This window comes from Maniola hyperantus, chromosome 4, assembly GCF_902806685.2.
Source record: "Maniola hyperantus chromosome 4, iAphHyp1.2, whole genome shotgun sequence".
In the NCBI taxonomy this organism is placed as follows: Eukaryota; Metazoa; Arthropoda; class Insecta; order Lepidoptera; family Nymphalidae; genus Maniola; species Maniola hyperantus.
Window position 1 is genome coordinate 11,781,066 of NC_048539.1, and position 23,682 is coordinate 11,804,747.

At 37.3% G+C, this 23,682-nt stretch overlaps 4 protein-coding genes across 5 annotated transcripts; 3 read left to right on the plus strand and 1 right to left on the minus strand.

Annotated features, from left to right (window-relative positions):
• Positions 1-442: 442 nt before the first annotated feature.
• On the plus strand, positions 443-3,885 carry LOC117981879 (anaphase-promoting complex subunit 15-like). The gene is made up of 3 exons (XM_034968121.2): positions 443-738; positions 1,885-1,981; positions 2,522-3,885. The coding sequence occupies exons 1-3, from the start codon at positions 592-594 to the stop codon at positions 2,710-2,712; spliced, it is 435 nt and encodes a 144-aa protein (XP_034824012.1). The 5' UTR covers positions 443-591; the 3' UTR covers positions 2,713-3,885.
• Positions 3,873-10,806, minus strand: LOC117981857 (uncharacterized). 2 transcript variants are annotated; one of them, XM_034968084.2, is made up of 7 exons: positions 10,624-10,806; positions 9,864-10,042; positions 8,652-8,756; positions 7,664-8,076; positions 7,007-7,141; positions 6,355-6,606; positions 3,873-5,532 (listed from the first exon to the last, which is right to left on the minus strand). In XM_034968084.2, the coding sequence occupies exons 1-7, from the start codon at positions 10,645-10,647 to the stop codon at positions 5,402-5,404; spliced, it is 1,239 nt and encodes a 412-aa protein (XP_034823975.1). In that variant the 5' UTR covers positions 10,648-10,806; the 3' UTR covers positions 3,873-5,401. The 2 variants fall into 2 exon arrangements, with proteins under 2 accessions (XP_034823975.1, XP_069354126.1); XM_069498025.1 differs by having other exon boundaries at positions 7,664-8,031; positions 10,624-10,805.
• Positions 10,807-13,880: 3,074 nt separating this feature from the next.
• Positions 13,881-16,778, plus strand: LOC117996813 (protein obstructor-E-like). The gene is made up of 6 exons (XM_069498450.1): positions 13,881-13,923; positions 14,011-14,132; positions 14,279-14,399; positions 15,293-15,487; positions 16,357-16,420; positions 16,634-16,778. Exons 1-6 carry the CDS (start codon positions 13,881-13,883, stop codon positions 16,776-16,778), a joined length of 690 nt encoding a protein of 229 aa, XP_069354551.1.
• Positions 16,779-17,684: 906 nt separating this feature from the next.
• Positions 17,685-22,260, plus strand: LOC117981870 (probable ribosome production factor 1). The gene is made up of 6 exons (XM_034968109.2): positions 17,685-17,872; positions 19,017-19,140; positions 19,408-19,571; positions 20,219-20,423; positions 21,214-21,359; positions 22,052-22,260. Exons 1-6 carry the CDS (start codon positions 17,847-17,849, stop codon positions 22,227-22,229), a joined length of 843 nt encoding a protein of 280 aa, XP_034824000.1. The 5' UTR covers positions 17,685-17,846; the 3' UTR covers positions 22,230-22,260.
• The last annotated feature ends 1,422 nt before the right edge of the window (positions 22,261-23,682 follow it).

A 23,682-nucleotide genomic window follows, 5' to 3' on the forward strand; every position in this document is an offset into this window, starting at 1 on the left:
TAGCGGATGCCTTCGTCATAACAGCTATCTGTTCAATGATATTAGAAGGAATCTGTTTGCCAAATTTCAGCCCGATCCGTCCAGTGGTTTGAGCTGTACGTTGATAGCACAGACTACAGTGTATAAAAAGGTTGATAGACAAGTCAGTCAGTCAGTCAGTCACCATTTCCTTTTATATAAGTATGTAGATTATTATTGAAGTAACCTATATGCTTTGAGCCTATATTTGATATCGTTTTTCAAAGCAAATTGACATAAATTAATGTATTTAATTATTTTTATTATTAACTAGCAATTTTTATTACCTATTAATTATAAAGTAAAGTAGTGTAGGTGTAGGTGTCACCAAGGTGTCACCCATAGATTATCTACTATATACTAGGGATATACTGTCATTCAAAAAAGCTAGAACGCAGAGCCGTAATTAAAAATAAAACGTCGTGATTATATACTCTTTGGTTAAAAATATTGTTTGACTTGATTTTCAAAAATAAACAAATTTAAAATAAATCCGTACTTCTGAGTTTTCCAGTGGATTTCCAAGTTTTAATATTTATATTACAGAGTATACAGTTTCTATATGAATATCCCATGCCCTCCAGACTCTACTGTTCAAAAATGAACATACCATTTCCTATACTTTACCCGCGTCTGGTGGATCCTACTTGGTTCAATGCTGACAGTCCTTGTGACGAAGACGCGGAGCTAACCAGTATGGAACAGGCTCATCAGCAGTGGGTGAGTAATTAGTTCCTGTTAGTGTTCTTACATGGGCTGGGCAAAGAATCACTACCTGTTGTATTGGGTGTGTACAACAGGTACCTGTAATACTCAGTAATATATATTTATTACGTTGGACTGTGTTACGTTAGACTATAATTTACTAACATTATTAATTGGGATTGCTTTTTAGGGTTCCGTACCTCAAAAGGAAAAACGGAACCCTTATAGGATCACTTTGTTCTCTGTCTGTCTGTCAAGAAACCTACAGGGTACTTTCCGTTGACCTAGAATCATGAAATTTGGCAGGTAGGTAGATCTTATAGCTGACATTTGGGGAAATATCTGAAAACCGTGCATTTAGGGTTAGATCACACAAAAAAAATTAAATTGTGGTCATGAACTAATAATTAGTATTTTCAACTTTCGAAGTGAGTGACTATATCAAGTGGGGTATCATATGAAAGGTCTTCACCTGTACATTCTAAAACAGATTTTTATTTATTTTTATGCATCGTAGTTTTTGAATTATCGTGCAAAATGTCGAAAAAATACGACTGTAGTACGGAACCCTCATTGCGCGAGCCTGACTCGCACTTGGCCGGTTTTTTTAGTTTAAGTAGAACATTAAGTTTTAGGCTATATTCAAAAAAGTCCTAATAAAGTAGGATTTATAGGATTATTACAGCTTTTTTTCTGCTGCAATTACATTACTAACTCATAACGAGCCACTAACTATTCTAACATTCTATTGTAAAACAGGTTACACTTACCCTACCATTATTATCTTCCCTGATTAAATGAATAAAATTGCAAATAGCTGACTATAGAGATAAAATCTATTTTCATCAGATATCTATTCTCTTCTTATAGTGATAAAACTGTAATAGTTAGATAGAACTTATCAAGACAAAACTTTTACAGTTCTGCTTCAGTTAACACACAGCTAACTGCTTAGTTACACTTCTAAATAGCTCTCACAACAACTTCAACAACTGATTTTTGACTATGATGTTCCATGATTTTTAAAATCAGGTCCTTAGAACTACATAATTATAAGCTTTATTTTTGATTTTACAAGGGAGGGAAGGGATTTCATTAGGAACAAAATATAACAGATTCAGAATCAACATAAATTGTATATTTTGTTGATATTTATTATAGCTGAACTCAATTGGTCAACAATATATGAAGCGCCCACCACTGGGAAAGCCTGATCCAGAACCAATGGAGGAAGAAGCAGACTCTGATGAGGAAGAAGGTATTTTTTAACAAAGTATATATTTTTGTTAAAGTCTCATAATGAATTTAATATAGGTTTTCCTTGTTTATAAGATTCTTTGTTGTTTTGTTTTGTATAAATATTTAGATGTTACCTGTGACTTCGTCTGTATGGATTTAGGTTTTTAAAAGTCCTGTGAAAAGTGCTTTGGTTATCCGGAATAAAAATTTGTAAGTCTAGTCTATAGGATGTGAGATATTTCTGTACCAATTTTCATCAAAATCAGTTAAATGCTCTGAAAAGACTGAAAGGCCCACTTTTGCATACATAGCATAGATCATTTTATTCAATGTCCCCAAGAAAGCACCATGTCTCTTTGATCACTAAAATAAACGAAAGTCATGTCTATGAAGAATCAGTGTTCGCCTATAACTGTGTGCTTATTTTTGATATTTTAAAATATGAACCAAATACTGTATTAGTATGAACTTGCAGTGGACACATTTTTTTAAATTCTGTATTTCTTGTAGTTTAATGATTAAAGAAATTTGAATAAAACATGGTCCTCTAACTTACCAGGTAATGATGAATCCGATGAGTCAGAGGAGTCCCATGATGAGGACGAAGAAGAGGAGCTGCGCACATATTCTCCACCAAGGAACAACAATGAGGTTGACCAGGAGTTTGAAATACATGATCAGAATCCAGATCCCAGCACACCTGATCAAAGTGCACTCTGGCCGCAGGGCCGAATGCAGCCACTAAATTAAGCTATTCAGCAAGTCGACGAGTTGCAAACAACACATTTATGAGTACATACTGGAAATGGGTTCATAATGGTAACATCCATCTTAAAATTGAGCTACTGTGGCTTAGCTCAACAGTAAAGTGCAACAGTATTATGGATATTATCTTATTCCTGGCTTTGCCTTGCAGGCTTAAAACACATCCATGAAAAGATTTCCTGTATGTACGACATATGAGCGCTCACTTGACCAAAAGACGCAAGGAAAATACCTACGGCGCCACTCCCATAACATATCTCTTAAGTGTTTAAGCGATAAAAAGAGAGGCATTCATAAAATTTTAGACTGCAGCACTGTGCAAGCTGAATTGCACTTTATTGCGTCGTAAGATATGAGTTGATACAATGTGACCTGTAATAAAAAAAATGTTCTAATTTTTAAGTTTAAAGGTTTTCATGGTTAAAATAAGGATCAAAATCGTACTTTTGACAAAAAGTGAAAATGGCGCGTGAGAAAGCTCTCTCTGATCAGTCTTTCATTTCTGATGGTTGTTTGTGATCATCCTGTGGTGACACAGATCATAATATAGGTATTTATGTTCGTATTTAATGGTGGTAGTATTTAGCGCCACCTATCAACATTTTATCGAACGTTGCCTGGAAACTTCCTCATTCTGTTATCCACAATCTGTATTTCGCAAAGAGCATTATTTTAGACTTGTCAATTTTGTTAAGAGAGTGTGTACAAGAATTAGTCGTACTAAATATGTATTTTGCCAGACCATAAAGCTGGAGATTGACTTGTACCGTGTGTGTAATGTACCATTCGAGGGGATCTTGTTACAACACAGGCGACACAGACTGACTTGTAACGTGTGTTTGTAATGTATCATTCAAGCTCTTGGCTCAAGTGTGCTCTATTTTTACGGCTTGCGCTAGCATTTGCTCTCGCGATGACGCGACCTGAATAGACTTGTAATGTAACACTGAAAGGGAATTCGCGCTCGCCGCGAATGATACATTACAAACTAACGTTACAAAGTCATTCTTTGGTTTAAATTACAAAAACTCAATACCCAAAATGTTACAAGTCAATCTCCAGCTTAATATTATGACTAATACATGTAGGTACATGTCACCTACATAATATGATCTCTAACAAGATGTGTAAATAAAGGCAATAACTGAGTTTAAATAATGTGCTTTATTTAGAAAAATTCATCTTCAAATGGGATTTAATTAATATTATAATTAATTACAGTAAAATAATTCACAATAATTTTGTTTTAAAAAATTCATTATAGGCAAACGCTTGACCACAATAATCACACCTGATGGAAAGTTGCAGAAAGGACTGCTTCATTTAAGCACTAGTTGCACAGCATTCCATGCATTTTTGATTTTACATGAGTAACAATATTATTGTTACAGGTATATGTACTTAACACAACACTACCCATTAGTTAGTAGGTATTGGTAGTACGCGCAAAACAAGTAGTCCAATCTGAACATGAGGTGTAGGACTGCATATTGTACAAATCAGATCTCAGCCAGGTTGGTCTATTGGTTCAACTTGGCGGTTTGAGCCACTTAAGGTCAAAAACTTGAGCAAATCGCCATGTCGCAACTTCAGGCTGGACTATTTGTTTTGCGCGTACTATAGTACTCCAAATAATCCAGCCTGAAGTTGCAATTTATAATAGGTTTCAAATATTAAAAATTATAATACAAATCCTTAATACATTTAAAATCTAAATTGGTATTAGTATCTTAATTTAACATCATATATGAGAATCTCAACGTTGCGGTTGTCGGTGCGAGGTCGCAAATCTAGTACATTGTAACCACAATGTCTATCGGAAAACACCGCAGTGTGTATTTGTGCCCAAGGTAAGTACTTCAGAGTTCAGGTGTCAGTTTTCAGTGCTAGAAAACGTGTTGGTTACGGTGCTTCGAGTTTGCTATCAAACTGACGTTTTCAATGATCAAGGAAGCCTATTCCTTACGCCTGTACATTAGTCCGAGACTAATACAAAAACCGGCCAAATGCTAGTCGGACTCGCGCATTATCTATAAAAACGGCAAAAAAAATCACGTTTGTTGTATGTCCCCTTAAATATTTATTTTATTCTGTTTTTATAGCGGTTTTTGCTGCAGCATTTGTTGTTATAGCGGCAACAGAAATACATCATCTGTGAAAATTTCAACTGTCTAATTGTCACGGTTCATGAGATACAGCCTGATGACAGACGGACGGACAGCGGACTCTTAGTAATAGGGTCCCGTTTTACCATTGGGTACGGAACCCTAAAAAATGTCATCTTCAACATCAATCGCTGCTCACTACTGAGCACGGGTCTCCTCTCTAAAGGTCAGTGTAGATTGGCAGACTTCGCACACCTTTGAGAACATTATGAACAGGCGATATCACGATATTTTCCTTTGACGTCTATCATCAATCACTAGGCTATCACCACTTTCACAAGAAAAATATGGATTGAGATAATTTTGTATTGAGTTTTATATAGCTCCTGAACCAAATCTGAGAAACAACTGAAACAATTTAGAGAAACTGAACCAAATCTGAGAAACTAAAATTAGGACTATTTTATGAAATTAAGGATATAAATAGTGTGTGAGGACTCTTGGGCATAATACATAATTTTCTTTTTCTATATACACATTACATAATATCACAGTAAATAAAAATGTATTCATATTACACTTGTAACGTCTACGACAATGTTGACAACCCGTGTAAGCAATGGCCCAATCCTATCTTCTCCGACATCACTCCATTTCTTGGCTAAACATTTTTCTATATATTCATGCGTAGACTTTGGATCTGCAACATAGAATTATAATTTTCATGATATTATACAGTGCCAGTTTTATCGATAATCACAATCATACTAATATTATAAAGGCGAAAGTTTGTGTGTGTGAGTATGTTTGTTACACGCCAAAACTACCGGACGGATTTGGCTGAAATGCGGAATGGAGATAGCTTAGCTTATATACCCTGACTTGACACATAGGCTACTTTTTATCCCGGAAAATCAGAGTTCCCAAGGGATTAAAAAACTTATATCCACGCGGACGAAGTCGCGGCTATTATCTAGTAATATTATTTTCATCTCACTTTTTGCCCTTAGAAATAGTGCGGAAAGAGGTAATTTTACTCGCTAGCGTGTAAAGTATGAGTTGAAATTCGAACGTGACGAACTGTGACTAGGCAAGTCAAAAACTTGACGACCTTCCTGGTCCAGCGGTAAGCGCATGTGGTCTTACTAGTGGGAGGTCCAGGGTTTGATTACCGCCAGGGTTTGGAATTTTATAATTTCTAAAATTTTGGTTTAGTCTGGTGGTAGGCTTCGCCCGTGGCCAGTCACCACCCTACCAGCAAAGCCGTGTCGCCAAGCTACGATGCCATGTAGAAACAAAAGGGGTGTGGGTTTAGTAAAAACTGCCATACCCCTTCCAGGTTAGCCCGCTCCCATCTTAGACTTCATCATCGTTTACCACCAGGTAACATTGCAGTCAAGGGCTAACTTGTATCCGAATTTTAAAAAAACCTGGAAAATCAGAGTTCCCATGGGATTTTTAAAAACCTAAATCCACGCGGACAAAGCCGCGTCAGCTAGTCTTTAGAATATAAATAACTTACCTGACTTATTAGAGCATTTAGCCAAATTCAATGTGAAAAATATTGCACTCCGCCTCACTAGAGGGCTGTATTCGTCGCAGTAGTAATGGAAGGCCATGGCGAGCTGTGCTGGAATGTTGTCGACATCCTTAACCAGCATGACGCCGGTTCGGGCCACACATGGCTCGTACTCGTTCATGAATTCCTTTTCCGTTTGCATTTTTAGGTTCACTGCGTCAACTACTACTGTATTTTGGTGGACGCTTTCGTTCCCTGTAATATATCTATATCTAAATATATAAAAGGAAAAGGTGACTGACTGACTGATCTATCAACGCACAGCTGAAACCACTGGAAGGATCGGGCTGAAATTTGGCATGCATGATGCAGATAGCTATTATGACGTAGGCATCCGATAAGAAAGGATTTTTGAAAATTTAACCCCTAAGGGGGTGAAATAGGGGTTTGAAATTTTTGTAGTCCACGCGGACGAAGTCGCGAGCATAAGCTAGTTATACACGTATGCCGCTTATGGCTCAGTACATAGGAAAGTATAAACACATCAAAAATTGTTCGCAAACATCGATATAAAATTATGCTTGCATAGTCACTTGATTGTCATCGGAATCGGTAATTGCGGTTAGATCTCACCGTTAAAAGAAAACAAACTTACGTAAATATCTCGAAGCAGTCGCAGCCAAGTCCTCAATGAAACTGTTGAACATTACAGGGTTAAAGTCGTCGTTTTTGCTATTGTACACAAATATAAACGATCCAGTGTCTTGTTTTTCAAATATTGTTGCAACACCTGAAATTTTTAGGTTTAATATTAATTTATTTTGACATAGGATAACAATTGCACAGTGTATTGCATAATATGAAAGAGCAGTGATAGTACAACGGCGATTACGCACTGCACTTCCGTCATCCGAGTTCTATCCGTCATCCGTGAGAATACCAGCGATATCTATACCACATACATATGTCATAAGCTCCCATACAAAACGAAAAGGAACATATTTTCACGGACTCGGATCGGATGAGTGCGTACCGCTAAGTCGGCTGGATATGGGAGTCAGGAGTTCGACCCCAGGCACGCACCTCTAACTTTTCGTAGTTGCCTATGTGCGTTTTAACGGTGAAGTAAAACATCGTGAGGAAACCTGAGGAGAAAATGTTATTTCTGGATAAAGTAGATTTCTAATGGTGAAAGCATTATTAAAATTGTTTCCAGAGTTTATCGATTACAAACAACTCTTTCGTCTTTATTGTATTAGTATAGATATGAACAATAGTATGTAATATTGAACATTTGAACATTGAAACTTACCTGTCCATACTTGCAACATAGGAGTATTCTTCACCTTATACTTCTCTCCTAGATGCATGACATCATTATAGAAGCTCATTTTATCATAAATACTACTACTACGATAATATCTCAAGTAAAATACTGCAGAACATGCGACGAGAAACACTAACAGTATTTGTATTAATAACTGACTTAACGAAGATTCTTCTTTCTTATTCAAATTTTGTGAAAAAGACTGATTTTGTCTATTTGTGCTGTTATTCATTATTATTCTTTGGTGTTCTGGTGAATTTTGTATATGAGACCTTGCAGACATGTTCCTGCTGTTCTGTTGCTCATTTTGTTGAGCTGTAGTATTGGCACTGATATATATTTCATCATCATCACTGTAAAGCGAAAAGGCTGGTGGGCAAGAATTGGATAGCATGTTGCTGGAAAGACAGATATTACCATCTCAGTTGATTTTAACGATTTGTTTTGCTAATATTACTTACAGATATGTAATGTGAGTTTGGATGATAATGATATAGCAAATGAAAGAAGCGTTTTATTTATGTTTGAGATGGTAATATATGGATTCTAAATTAATATTAAATATTAATGAGTTGAATTGAGATGATAGATGGATGTAGTTGGAAAATAGATTTAACTTGGACAGTTTTTATATGGTAAATAGGAAGTCTCTAGATTGATTTGACAATGATGTTAATAATAACGAATATTATGTTTAGTAATCATTTATCTAATTAATAAATAACTAGCTGATACCCGCGACTTCGTCTGCGTGGAATTAGGTTTTTTAAAAATCCCGTGGGAACTTTTATTTTCCGAGATAAAAAGTAGCCTATGTCACTCTGCAGGTCTTTATCTATACCCATGCAAAAAATGCAAAAAATCACGTCAATCCGTTGCACCGTTGCGACGTGATTGAAGGACAAACCAATAAACCAACAAACCAACAAACAAACACACTTTCGCATTTATAATAAGGGTACTGATTACTCACTCTTCTTCAGAGTCATCTTCACTATGCATGTTCACATCGTATGAATTTCTGCGACACATTCTATTATTCCTTACTGGGATTGGTGAAGCTGGTCGTGCCATTTTACTGAAATTTGTAAAGTATGTATTGTGTTAATTAAGGAAGTGTCTAGACTCTAGATGGCCACAAGTGGATGTTTGATATTAAAAAATATCCAGCCACAAGTTTTAAATAAACTTATTTAACTTTATCAAAAAAAAATTTAAAAAGGAGTAATTAGTTTAAACAAAATTAAATCAGTCGACAATCATAATTATTTCTACTTACATATGAATTGATAAGTAGAAATAATTGTTGAATGTTTCCTGTCAATTAAGGGTTAATTTAGAACTATGAACTTAGTTTAATATAATCTTAAAGTTATGTATGTCACAGATTAAAAAAGGAACAAGTTAAGCCTACAAAATATTAAATAACCATTTTGAAAGTATGTAAAACAAAAAAATTATGCTTTGATATTAATAAAAGCGCGATAACTATTCAATAATTGTTGAAGAATATTGCCTGTCAATTAACGATAAATTTAGGACTACTAGTAGTAGTGTAATATTGCCTGACATTTAACGGTTAATTCAGAACTAAGTATTTAGTTTTAATATAATTTTACAGTCATGTATAAAAAATCCCAGATTAAAAAAAGGTACAAGTTAAGCCACGTTAAGCAAACAAAAATATTAAACAATCTTTTTGAAATCATATGTAACTTGTAAGCGTGTATTGTTATATTATTATAGAAATCCTACTTCTTTCACGCATTTCCATTAGTAAGTTAACAGAACTTCTTATATAAGTTAAAACTTTTTCACTTATTATATAAGTAAAAAAATTTTCTTTCACAATATCTACAGGGGGTCTTACACTATCAATGTCATATTGCAATTCAGCAGGGGTATTTCGCAAAACCTGCAACAATCATTATTATAATCTCAATTATTGTGATTGGCTCAATTTGTGCGACTCTTGTTGCTTGTAGTGACCAACCAATCAGAGGTGATTGCGACATTCTAGCTGTCAATCTACTGCAATCAAGCAGCTGATATTGCAGGATTTCAAGAACATCCAGATACACTGCGATACTGGCAATACCATCAATATTTCCTACTATCACATATCACACGATAATATTGATAGTGTGACAGGCCCCATAATAGTATACATAGTTTTTATGTTTACCTCATTACATTGTCCACTTCATCTTGCCCTTGATCCTGGTTAGCAGTAGCTATATTCAGTTCACTTCTGTGATGCACTGCGCCATATCTGCCCATAGCTGTATGACGTGATGTTTTACACCTACTGCAATGGCTATGTATGCTTTTCCTTGCTGATGGTTTTATATGTGCCCCCCCAATCTAAAACAAGTAATAATTTGGACTAATATTAATAACTTAAACTATTAAAAATAACTAGCTTTAACCCCACAATTTGGTCTGCATGGACTTTTTATTATTATTCATTATGCTTGACCACAATCACACCTGATGGAAAGTGATGATGTGGTCTAAGATGGGACGCGTTTACCTAGAAGATGCCTATTCATTCTTGTTTTAAAGATACACGGGTTTACGTCATAATAACTATTTGTATGCCAAATTTCAGCCCAATCCATCCAGAAGTTTGAGCTGTGCGTTGATAGATCAGTCAGTCAGCTTTTCCTTTTATATATACATGTATAGATGTTTAGATTACCTATTATATTATACTGATAATGTGAGTTGTGACTACTAACTCAACAATTTTTATTTTAAGTAGACAGGTAATTATAGGAAAACAAAGCAGAAACGATTAGGAAATGGACGAATTAATACCACTATAATCTGAAATTGTCTCATAGCAAATTTATAAAGTAGCTAAGTACAGAATTTTATTATTAACTTATCTTTCTGCGCCGTAAAAGTTTTTTATTAAGGTGGTAAATATTAGAGAAACTTACCCCATTAGTAGATTCCCAGTTCATTTAAGTAATATTTCGCTTATATTACGTGTTTGCTTTATTCGTTACCTAGTAAATTTTTATGTACCTACTCGCTTTATTATTTTTATTTCATTTTTATTACCGTACCGTCAAAAACAAAACAGTCAAGTCAAAGAGTTTATAACTACGAGTTTCCATTATGTAAAAACTCTGTGCATAGAGAGACTCTGTGACTACGAGTCAAGTGGAGTCAAGCGAGTCAAGTGTCAATATCGACAGTAGTATGGGTACCTACATCCAAATCCTCAGAATAATGACTCCAAATCTTATCCAAATTCTTTGCTCTACTCTAAGCTCTACGCCATAGATTATCTACTATATACTAGCTCTACGCATTAGTAGGTAGGTACTTACAAATTCTTTGTATACTAGTTACCATAGACATATAAAATAATTCATCCAAAGAATTTTTAAGTACTACCTACTTCGATGTAATAAGAATTATTACCTCCTATGTCGATGAATTCATCTAAGCTAAAGTCCTTTTCATTAAAGAAGTCCCCCAGACGCAGCGCTGTACTCGCGTGACATAATGTTGCCATTTATAAGTAAAAAATTTACCTATTTTACATTTAGCATATGTAAATTTATCAAATAATACTATTTCCTGCCTACTTCGATGAACAATATAAGCTCTTAAATAGTATTAAGAAACAAATACATTTTAGATAGGCTGTAATTTCATTACTCAAGCCCACAGTATAACAATAGTTTAGATTAGTGAAACATGAATAGGTATTTCTGATATTCTGGATATCTGCTGGATTCTGGCGGCGCAAGACCGTGGCGTGTGGAAGTCCCTACAAGAGACCTATGTCCAGCTGTGGACGTCTATCGGTTGATGATGGTGATGATGATGATGATGATGATATGTACCTAATAAAAATCAGTCAAGTGCGAATCAGACCCGCACACGAAGGGTAGGTACCGTAGGTACCATCGTACAAGAAATTACACTTTTTTTTAAATTTTCATAGCGGCAAATAGAATTACACATTCTGTGATCATATTTTAACTCTCTACATATTACGGATTGGATACGGAACTCTAAAAACGGCTGCAGCAGCATCGCGCTGAGATTCATGTTAAATAGTAGAAGTGAATAATATAATTTGGCTGGCTACTACCTACACCAAGGATTCTGTAGGACCTGCAGTGTAGGCGATAGGTAAGGGCATATCAGAAAAAAACATACATAAGTGGGTACAAAAAAATATGTATGTTTATGTCAGACAACTGAGAAAACATCCCGAATGCGTTACAAAGACGGGGTAGATAGCTAAATGAGCTAGTGACTTGCCCGCGTGGATTTAGGTTTTAAGCCCCGTGAAAACTTGATTTTTCAGGATACAAAATTATCATAAATCTCCGTCTCTTTGATGCAAGCTACACCACATTTCAATAAATTCGGTTAAACGAACATATTGTAATTGGAGGGGAAAACTGATGCTGGAAGCGCGTTCCAAATCCTAGCAGTTCGAATTAGAAATGAGATTATAGAAGGCCAAGGAAGGAAGAGGAAACACGAAATACTCAGAGAATTCTTTACTTTCCCTTTTCGCCAGTCAGCGGCCTCCTCTCCCTCAGGCTTCAATAACTTTGTGGCCGTGGGGTGCCGTGGGACCGTGGGTGTACCTTGGATGAATAATAACCACGTGGTTACATATACTTAATATTGATTTGGCGTTCATATTATATCTAATTAATATATTAATTACATAACAGATATGTCTTTTATCGTAAGACCACAATTATTTTTGTAGAATAGGTAGGTACTTAAGTATATTTTAAGTGTATTATAATCATCTTAATTACACCACAGCCACCTATTCACCTGCGGCTTTGCTTATGTATCGAAAGTGCTTAAGGGTAGGTACATAACACTACAGGTTACTAATTCGAGCATCGGGGCTCTTTTTTAGGATTCCGCACCTCTAAAGAAAAAAACCGACCAAGTGCGAGTCAGGCTCGCGCAACGAGGTTTCGTACTACAGTCGTATTTTTTCGACATTTTGCACGATAATTCAAAAACTATGATGTATAAAAATAAATAAAGATCTGTTTTAGAATGCACAGATGAAGACCTTTCATATGATACCCCACTTGATATAGTTATCTTACTTCGAAAATTGAAAATTATACTAATTATTATTAGTTCATGACCACAATTTAATTTTTTTTTATGTGATGTAACCACAAATTCACGGTTTTCAGATTTGTGTGAATCCTATAAGGGTTCCGTTTTTCCTTTTGAGGTACGGAACCCTAAAAAGGAAGCCTTATACCTATTTACCATGTGGATCATAGGATCATTTCGTTGTCTGTCTGTCGTGTCTATCAAGACCCGTCAAGGGAATCAAAACCTACAGGGTAGTTCCCGTTGACCTAGAGTCATGGCAAGGCAGGTGTACTGAGGCAGGCACTGAGGAGGCTCCTGCGGTATAGTGGAGCAGTGCAGGAGGGTGAAAGATGTCACAAGTTTCAAATATCTAAGCTCTCGCGTCACGTCATCACACAGTCACACCCGCCCCTCCCGCACCGTTCCACTACTGCAGGAACCTACTCAGTACTCAGTTATGCGTTATGCCTGTAGCAATGTCTTATAGGTAGCACAAGTAAAAGGGACAATCCAAAAACCGTTAACGGACGGGACGTCCCGTCGTGACCACCCGTCAAATTGGGTTGAAATATCGACAAATAAAAACATCAAATTAATCGTGGTTAGTACCTACCCGTGGCCGTTATCTACATTAAAATAATATGTCGTTTAACCACGAAATAACAATAAAGTTGGTTTGTCCTTCAATCACATCGCAACGGCGCAACGGATCGACGTGATTTTTTGCATGGGTATAGTCAAAGACCTGGAGAGTGACATATGCTACTTTTTATCCCGGAAAATCAAAGAATTCCCACAGGATTTTACAAAACCTAAATCAACGCGGACGAAGTCGCAGGCATCAGCTATACTATACTCTTATCTAGTTTTTCTCAAAATGAAAGTGGCATAATAGCACAGTTGGGAAAAAGTTTGATGGATTTGTCCATTTGCTGATGACCAAAAATATTAGGTGATCAATTGTTTTATTATGTGTTTGAAAAGAAACGATACATATATATTCAATGGTTTCATTGGCAACGTATTAGTTAGCTGACGGCAGTTGAACGTCTTTTAATTATTTATACTATCACACTGTATCAATCAAGTAGTAATAATGACCATGCTTTTAATTATTCTTTTGCCGCTGTTGTTATTAGGCAAGAGACTTTATACTAGACTTTTATATCTACCTTTGTTTAATACTTCTGTTTTAACATACTAATGATAATCTGTTTTCTAAATAGCGGAAATTCCAGATACTAACGCTCAAAGCGAATCTTTAAACCAGCTGTATGACTATAGATGCCAACAGCCAAATGGTTATGAAGCAGTGGCTCGCCAATGTGACGTCTATGTGGAATGCAAGGTAAATTTTCTCTTTGGTATTTGCTCCTGCTCCTGGCTTAAACGGACCGCTACGATTTTGTTCTACTGGTACCTACTTATAGGTATCATCATCATTTTTGTACCTATTATGTTCTTTAGCACTGATCCCACCAAATATTGTTTCAGGATAGCATCGCAATTCAACACTCATGCCCAGATGGCCTTCACTTCAACCCTTCAGCGCAGTGGCCTGATTATCCTTGTGGTTATCCTTCAGAGGTGCAATGTGGTGCCTCAGATGCCATTCGTATGTATTCGCACATTATGGTAATTTATAATTATATCTTTAGTTACAAAAAATATTGACTAATCCCCAATGCCACATATCTATTTCTACCACGTACCGAATTTCTTACCCTTTCTGCTTACTTCACCCATACGCATGAATCTCTTTACGTCACTATACGTTAAACATGGCATGGCTTGGTTTTGCAATACCCTTCCGAGATATCTGACAGTTTTAATCTGGGTGTACAACTGACAAGAAAGAATACATAAATAGGCGTCATCTTAGGCTAACGCATTGATCTCAAAAACACCTGTTACTGTGATAATCGATTTCACCAAAATCCACATACTTATTTTGCATCATGTATGATTGTGATAGCCTAGTGATTAGGACGTCCGCCTCCTAATAGGAGATCGGGGGTTCGATCGCAGGTACGCACCTCTAAGGCGCCATCTCCACGGATGAGAGAATCGCAGCAATAGTCTCGCCGTGTTACGAAATTCGATACAAATTCTATGGGTCTACCTCTATAGGACGATACTATCGCGGCGATAGTTTGTATCGAATTTTGTCACACAACGAGACTCGCTCTGATTCTCTCGTCCGTGGGATAGCACCCAAATTTTAGGAAATAAGTGCGTATTATGTGTACCTATATCAGTTGCTTAGCCTGCGATGGGTTTATCATGATGATGATTGTGAAACGTGTGCCGAAGTCTTTTGTGCATGTACCTAACCATAAAAGGATAAGCTGAATGACTGACTGACTGATGTTTTATAATCTTTTCAATTAATCCATAAAGGGGTTTAACGAAGATTTGAAATTTGCGTAGTCCACGCGGACGGAGTCGCGGGCATAAGCTTACTAGCTTATGCCCGCGACAATGACATTACTATGTCATTTCTTACAGAGGAGGCGCAACCTACGTCACAATGCAGTCACCGTTACGGATTCTTCCGCATGGCTAATGATGACTGCGGAACTTACACAATTTGTCATGAAGGCATTGCTACCGTTATGAAATGTCCCTTTGGACTCGTTTTTAACACTGAAAAAGCAGTTTGTGACTGGCCAATTAACGTACCGGAATGTAATCTCCCTAGAGGTTCGTGAAATCCTTTTTTATTTATTATTTGAGTTTAAAGTTTTTAATTGTCCGACCACCACCGACGATTAAGTAGCGCCGTCGCCACTGCGCTTTCGGACCAATCCTTAATCTAAGGGAGTTGAGATAAACTCTAGAAATGAGTAGACGAGCAACGAGAAGCTGCGTAATGTGCGAGTGTGCCGGATGAGTGAACACACGTAATAGGTGTTTTGACCGCCAAGAGAGCGGCCCTGAACGAGTTTTTTATACTTAGCGGCAGTGTGTACAACGATCAACTATTAATATATATATATTTTTTTTACGGCCCTGTAGGATGATTGTCTAAAACCTGCATCAATCATTATTACAATCTCAATTGTTCTGATTGGCTGAATTTGTGCGATTCTTGTTGCAACAATGCATTGTGGCCAATAGTGAGTGAGCATTAACCAATCAGAGATGATTGCGATCGTGACATTGTAGCTGTCAAACAACCGCGGGTCCTTTAAGGCTATCTTTTATTGACACGGAATCATGCACTGATTGTACGTTTCTTGAGCGAGTAAATAGTCTGTACAGTACGCGGCAGAAAATAATGTACATGGATGTACCTTTAGAAGGAGATAGCGGATTTGTAGAGTCGTTGAGACCTACAAAACGTCATATAGGCATGAGTGACAGAGACAACGCACTACAAACCCGAAAGGCCGATGTACATTAGGTACTTTCTGCCGCGTACTGTAGCTGTACTGTAGCTATTGCTTCCTCGCCGGTGCCTTAAGTATAGGTTTTTTTTATTATTATTATACAGATACAAGTTAGCCCTTAACTGCAATCTCACCTAGTGGTTACTCTGGTGGTATTATTATTAAATTAACCTTTTACAGAATTAGAAGGTTTCGTATGTCCTGCGACACCAGCTGGCGAAGATGGACTGATCTCCAATCACAGGTAAAGTGCTCAATTTTATTTCAATTTTACTAAATTGTAGTGCTGGGAAGTACCTAGTTACCTACCGTAGTATTATAAGTTATACTTATAACAATTTTACTCTTAAAGTAATGCTGAATTAAAGTAAACACTAAAGAACAATGAAGTTCAAGTAAAATATTTTTAACTGTAGGTAAAAAGTTTATAATAACATGTTTTATAACTTATACACAGATATGGAAAAAGCTGCAGGTACTTCGTCGCATGCTCTAACGGATATCCCCGTCTTCTCGCTTGTGACGCCGGACTCTCTTTTGATGAGACAACCGAAAGTTGCGTGGATTCACAATACATCGGAGACTGCGACCCAAGTATATAAGTAATTAAAGTTGTTTATTCAAACGAGAAAAATCCGAAATTATTTACGCACTTACTTCTAATTTTATGTAACTTGGTTTGATGGTTTAATTTTTTGTGTCATATTAATATGTATTACCTACTTGTAATTTTAAGAATTATTATATAAGTAGTTTAAAACAAAAACTGTGTTCAGTCATTTAAAATTACCTCTACTGGCTTCCCACGGTGTTGCGGAACTAGTTGCCAAAACTGTTGTTAACGAAACTTACTGACGAAACTTGTTGATCAAACTTGTTGACGACACTTGTTGCAGAAATTTGTAGTTGAAACTTTTGCTGCAGTGCTGCAAAATCAGTACTTACCTCACTTGATCACTACATCGTCATCGTCAACTGATAGACGGCTACTGCTGGACGTAATATACCCTCTTTTTATATAACTAAAAACGTAAAAACACATTAGTTTTTAATAATTAAGTACCTAGTTAGTTAAACACATTAGTACCCATTAGTTACCCTGCATACTTAATGAATCCAGTATGTTTACGTCGGAACCTAGATGATTTCGTTATCTATAACAGCCTTGCGCACGCGTAACTAGCGCACATCCCTAGTCCGATTATGATTTATGGCCGAGTCTGCAGCGAGATAAATTTTTTACTATAGTTATATGCTGGCAGCATCTTGGGTACAATGCCTCGTTGCGGTGGTCTGAATGAAGTTTTAGATTTAAGTTTTTTAATATAATTGTCTATCCCTTTTTAAATCTAAATGCATAAATAAATAATACTTATATTCCGTAAAATTGAGGAGATTTTATTTGCTGGCAGCCTTTGTTCTACAACTACGCCTCCCCCTAGTATCATAACTCTATGCTCCCCACAGAACACTAGGCGGGCGGCTCCGTCAATGTCATTCAAGTGCCAAAAGATACCAATGTACCTACTCTGTGGCCAAAAGTACTGTAATTTTAATAGTCTAAAACATGCTGCAATCTCGTAACAATAAATAATCATTAAAATATAGTGTTTAGCGTAAGATAAAGAACTAGGAGGATTTTATTACTGTGTGAGAAGTTTTAAAACAAAATGGCTCGTGGAAAGGATAAAAAGAAGTTAGTGTTTACATCTTTAGGTTATGTTTTGTGTTGACCTATTGAAATTGTTTTTTTTTATAGACTACTAATAGGTACTTAATACTTATTATTTTATAGTTGTTTGTCCATCTTATCGGTAGCGTGCGTTGATTCAAAACATCTTACCCATAGGCCACTATAAGGATCATATTTTGGGTTTGATTCCCAGCTGTAAGCTGTTCACTTAGGAAATTAAGTAGACAGTTTTTCCAAATAATTTTAGCTCTTCGGCTCCACTAAGTACACCCAACTAGAATACTAATAATCGCCAGTCACTTCACTACAATGAAAGTTTCCTTTTTTACTTTAAAAAGAGCACTCATGAGCTTTTAACAAGTCATGATTAAAAATTCAAATGCCAAATAATGAACTTAAAAATAAGAAGTTTGTCATTTGGAAATCATCATCATCAACCGATAGACGTCCACTGCTGGACATAGGTCTCTTGTAGGGACTACCTTGCGCCATCTGAATCCAGCGGCTCCCTGCGACTTCTCTGATGTTGTCCGTCCACCTAGTGGGGGGTCTTCCAACACTGCGCCTTCCGTTGCGAGGTCGCCATTCTAGCACCTTGGGACCCCAACGTCCATCGGTTTTACGAATGTGCCCTACCCACTGCCACTTCAGCTTCGCAGTTGAGCTATGCTGGTTACTCTAGTTCTCCTACGGATCTCCTCATTTCTGATTTGATCATGTAAGAAACTCCAAGCATCTCTCTCCATCACCCGCTGAGTGACTCTGAGCTTTCTTATGAGGCCCATAGTTAGCGTTAGTCATTTGGAAATACAACCACAATATTGAAAACTCTGAAAACGTTACACTCCATTTTTGGCCAGTTGTGTATTAAACAAATGTAATTATGATCATAAAACTGTACTCATCTTAAAGTATATCATTACATAGATAATATAGGTAAGATAAGATTTTTTTTTAATGAATTCGTGAATGCTAATGTAATTACTCTCTATAATTTTTATGTGGTCAGGAATTTTATTGCAAATTTTTATTATGGTACTATGTATCTTTAGGTTGGAGCTTGGTATATGTATGTTTACGTGTGTATCAGAGTTTATAACGTCGCTCGCAGCAAATCCTGGATTAAACTATTTTATAATTCCTTCAGACGTAAATTAGAAAAGAAGCAAGAAGGAGATGAGGTGCCAAAGAAGATCCCCCACACGCTGGAATCTCTGCGAGAGAAGGATGAGACGATGCTGGCACATGCTGAGGCTGAAGAACAAGAAGAGGTAAATGTCCGTGTAATTTTCCAGGATAAAAAGTAATATCATCAAACAAGTACACAACAACTAGTAATATGACAACAAAAGAATCTATGAAGTTGCAGAGATTTGACAAATGTCAAAATGGTTCTTCAAGTTCACAGAAGTTTTTTACAAGTTCATTTCCCTGATCAGCTGTTTGCAAGGTTGTTACATTGGAGTTTTTCATAGCCAAATAAACTTAATATTATGGAAATCAACCCTAAAGCTAAAACTATTTTATCTTATTTCCAGGCACAAAAAGACATGGAACTAGATGAAATGTCATCATATTTTGAGAACTCTTATGAGCCTAAAGTACTGATAACCTATTCTGACAACCCACACACTAAGACAAGAACATTTGGCAAGGAGCTCAGTAGAATGATACCTAATTCGCTGTCACGATATAGATTAAGGTATTGATTAATAGCCTCATCTGGTGACAGAAGGGCTGGCTCATTTTTTGCCCAAATTATAAATACTTTGTGTAACTTGCGTCCTACATACATATTCTTTTATCTTTAGTTTTCCTTAGTTTGCTTAAAAATAAACATATCGCTTCTGCGATTTTTGCGATGCGTAGCTTACGCGTTTCTCAAAGAAGATTTCTATCTTCGATAGAAACGCGTAAGCTACGCAATTTGCCCGCACGCTTTAGATCTTCTTGAGGTAGGTCTTTCACTCTAATTTCACTGTCAGTTCGCGGTAACAGGGTCGCATATAATGCGCCTCTTACGCATCAGCAAGACCTTTTAAGTAAACTAATGAGCTTCAAGTGGCTTACCGTCAAGCACGTAGTTTTGGTTTGCTGGATCTTGACGGTCGCATCAAGCAGCTTGTGGCGACTGCCAAGCAGCTTGATTAAGCAAACTTCACTTTTATTAAATTATCTCGAACACTGTCCGAACGTCCGAAGCAAAAATATGAAATCGTAAATGCAATCGTAATTCAAGCATCGAGCAACCATTGTAAACGGTCAAAATGCTTGGCTCAACCAAAAATCTACGTGCTTGACGTCAAGCCGCTTGAACAAAAGTAAAGTATACCTAGAGTATTGTTTTAGGTCCTCAGTAAAAAGAATAGTCCAATCAGCGATCAGAGAGCAAATGACAGATGTGATAATAATAAACGAGAATCAGAAGCAGCCGAACGGATTCCTGCTGATCCATCTCCCGAGCGGACCAACGGCGCATTTCCGACTGTCCAGCTGTAAGATCACTAGGGAGTTGAACAAGGACCATAAGGAAATCACTACACATAGGCCTGAGGTAACGATATTGGTACTATAATATAAGAACATAATGTAATGTAGGTACATACATCATTACATAATATAAAAATGTTTTTCCTGAGTCCTGACTCCTGACTGACTGGCTAATCTATCTACTTGAATGGTTAGGAAGTTTTGTAGGTTCCTTTTATGAGGTGGAGATGGTCAAAGTCAAGATAAACAACTCTTACATGACGTGATGTATGGCACAATTTACAAATTAAACGTTTTTTCTTTCTTCATTTCTTTCTCATGACTTAGGCGCTCACTAAAAAATTATTTGAAAATTCCTAAGGGGATGAAAGTCCGTCATTTTTTAAGTTAGGTAGGTATATATAGGTATATGTATGGGAATTGGTATTTGAGTTTTCGGTTGAAACTAAAGAAAGATGTGTTTCAGGATTTTTGGAAATTCCAGCAACTATCTCATCACGCTTTTATTGTTCGGGCGAAGTAAGATTGAATTGTACAATTCAATAAGAAATAGGCACGGTTTAGTTACGGATGCCTGCTATCCATACTAATATTATAAATGCGAAAGTGTGTCTGTCTGTCTGTCTGCTAGCTTTTCACGGCCCATCCGTTTAACCGATTTTGATAAAATTTGGTATAGAAATAGCTTGCATCCCGGGGAAGGACATAGGCTACTTTTGATCCCGGAAAATTAAAGAGTTCCCACGGGATTTTTAAAAACCTAAATCCACGCGGACGAAGTCGCGGGCATCATCTAGTAGACTATAAAACAGTATATCATACAATACCGAAATTATTTTTTTTAATAATTTCAGGTAGTACTAAACAACTTCAGCACTCGATTGGGTCTGACCGTTGGACGCATGCTCGGCGCACTATTCCACTACGAGCCGCAGTTCCGCGGCCGCCGCGTCGTCACCTTCCACAACCAGCGCGATTATATCTTCTTCAGGCACCACCGGTTAGTGACATCATAAACTCAAACTCAAATGATTTATTCAGAATTGGTAAAATTTTACGCTTCCTGATTGTCATAAATTTTAATTTGTAAGATGATATGATATAGTGGTGATAATTAATACGTACTTAAAACTAAAGCTACGAGGGTTCCAAATGCGCCCAGTTCTGAGAAGAGCCCACAACAAACTCATTGCTCTATTGTAGGTCATATTCTGAGCAACATCAGCACTAGACTGGGTGCGACCGTTCCACTACGAGCCGCAGTTCCTACCAATCAAACAAGTTCTGAAAAGTTATTGAAGTGAAGCTTCTATAGCTTCGTTGCGCTCTCAACAGCAGGGAAATAAATCGAGAAAAAACCATTCACTTCCCCAGGTATTTAGCGCGTGGCTGCACTACTGACTCGAACACACACGCAGAAGCTTCGCTTCTGTCGAGCGTCCCCCGACGCCACCCATTTTCTTTTTCTATTTTATATAAAGCCCAAATCCTTCTAACCAGTTAACCACTGCTTCACGCAAACCAAGTGACACATTGGTGAGGTAGCTCCTTTGACAACTACCGAGTACCGTGTAACGAGTAACGACCGTAGTCACCTCTGATTGGCTGACATTTTCTCTGACTTTCGTGACTTCATCAAGGTCAGGTACCAAGCTATGTTGACGGACTAAGAAAAATATTTGCATTTTCCAGGTATGAATTCACGAAAGACGGCAAACGCGCCAAGCTGCGAGAACTAGGGCCCAGATTCACGCTCAAGCTGATCTCGCTGCAACAGGGCACGTTCGACTCCAAGCGCGGCGACTACGAGTGGATCATCACGGGCCGCCGACACCAGATGGAGACTTCGAGGAGACGCTTCTTTTTGTAGGCCACAATAAAGTCAATTATTTTAAGAAAATCGCTGTCGTTTTTATTTTTTAACTTAACTCCTTTATTGATTTATTAAAGCTGGTTGCAGACCAGAAAGAAAGCTGCGATAGCCTAGTGGTTAGGATGACCGCCTTCTAATCGGAGGTTGGAGGTTCGATCCCGGGCACTGCTAACTTTTCAGAGTTGTGCATTTTAAATAATTAAATATCACTTGCTTTAACAGTGAAGGAAAACATCGTGAGGAAACCTGCATGCCTAGTTCTCCATAATATTCTCAAAGGTGTGTGAAGTCTACCAATCCGCACATGGCCAGCGTGGTAGACTATGGCCAAAACCCTTCTCAGTTCTCCGAGAGGAGACCCGTGCTCTGTAGTGAGCCGGCGATGGGTTAATCATGATGATGATGACCAGAAAGAAGCTGAAGTCATGCACACTGTTAGCCGTGCCACACGCCGCACGATCAAGTTGGATGCCGCTCGATTGCATAATATGGCCAGGGCCCCGGGGTAAGTTTATTTAGTTTAGCTCTCATAGCTACGATATTTTTCACTATGGTAGCCGGCAGAAAATAAAAGATATTGGATAGGTAACTTAAAAAAAGACCAGTTTATATTAATAACATAATATTTATTCATTGTAAAAATGTCCTTAACTAAAGCTGGTCATATGCTAACTGAACGCTACCTCTTGTTTGTTGACACGACTTGAGCTGACGAAGGACTATCTGCAAGAAAAATTATACTTGAAATAGAAATTTAAAAAAGCTTTTATCTTAGACTGAACTGTTATATATCTGTAGTGAATCTATATAACCAAGGGCTGAAAACGGAACAGTCCATGGCAGTTTTCTGATTACAATGCTTTCTGTCTGGCTTACAAAGAATACCTCTGTGCATAAAGGCATTCCAATAAGAGCAAAGACAGGGTCAACTTAAATAGCTGTCTACTTGTTGAACTTACTAGTTTGCATGTAGTCCGCGACAGGTCGAGATGACAATCGGGGTATGAGGTGGGATGATGCACAGCAAGTCACCCGTGCCTGCCCGCACCCGGGTTAGCGCGGAGGATATGCGGGTGTGGTCAGGTGCCGTACCGATCAGGATTGAGGAGTTGGAATCCAATTTTTTTTATGAAACAGTATCGCAAAGTTTCTGTATCGGTAAAAAAAAATTTGGCAATTCGGTTCAGAAATCTGAGTTTGGTGTATGTAGGTAGAAAAACACAACTCCTTTATTGAAAGCCGATTAAAAAAGTAGTCTATGTTACTCCTTGGTTAATCCTCTAATTGTCTGTGAAAGTCCCGTCAAAATAAGCTCAGCGGTTCCGAAGATTAGCCCGTTCAGACAGACAGACAGACAAAATTTTTAAAAACGTGTGATTAAGTTATGGTACAGTTCAAATAACAGACATCGAAATTACAGACAGACACTTCAATTTTATTTATTAGTATA

Bases quoted from the DNA above. Each gene is read 5' to 3' on its own strand.
- LOC117981857 (XM_034968084.2), bottom strand. From the start codon at position 10,647: ATGAACTGGGAATCTACTAATGGG. The intron at 10,043-10,623 runs GTAAGTTTCTCT...TACTTGTTTTAG, and splicing joins ACTGGGAATCTACTAATGGG to ATTGGGGGGGCACATATAAA. The intron at 7,142-7,663 runs GTAAGTTTCAAT...TAAAAATTTCAG, and splicing joins TATGTTGCAAGTATGGACAG to GTGTTGCAACAATATTTGAA.
- LOC117981870 (XM_034968109.2), top strand. From the start codon at position 17,847: ATGGCTCGTGGAAAGGATAAAAAGAA. The intron at 20,424-21,213 runs GTAACGATATTG...TAATAATTTCAG, and splicing joins TCACTACACATAGGCCTGAG to GTAGTACTAAACAACTTCAG. The intron at 21,360-22,051 runs GTTAGTGACATC...TGCATTTTCCAG, and splicing joins ATCTTCTTCAGGCACCACCG to GTATGAATTCACGAAAGACG.
- LOC117981879 (XM_034968121.2), top strand. From the start codon at position 592: ATGCCCTCCAGACTCTACTGTTCAAAAATGAACATACCATTTCCTATA. The intron at 739-1,884 runs GTGAGTAATTAG...TATTTATTATAG, and splicing joins AACAGGCTCATCAGCAGTGG to CTGAACTCAATTGGTCAACA. The intron at 1,982-2,521 runs GTATTTTTTAAC...CTAACTTACCAG, and splicing joins AGACTCTGATGAGGAAGAAG to GTAATGATGAATCCGATGAG.
- LOC117996813 (XM_069498450.1), top strand. From the start codon at position 13,881: ATGACCATGCTTTTAATTATTCTTTTGCCGCTGTTGTTATTAG. The intron at 14,133-14,278 runs GTAAATTTTCTC...ATATTGTTTCAG, and splicing joins ACGTCTATGTGGAATGCAAG to GATAGCATCGCAATTCAACA. The intron at 14,400-15,292 runs GTATGTATTCGC...CATTTCTTACAG, and splicing joins TGGTGCCTCAGATGCCATTC to AGGAGGCGCAACCTACGTCA.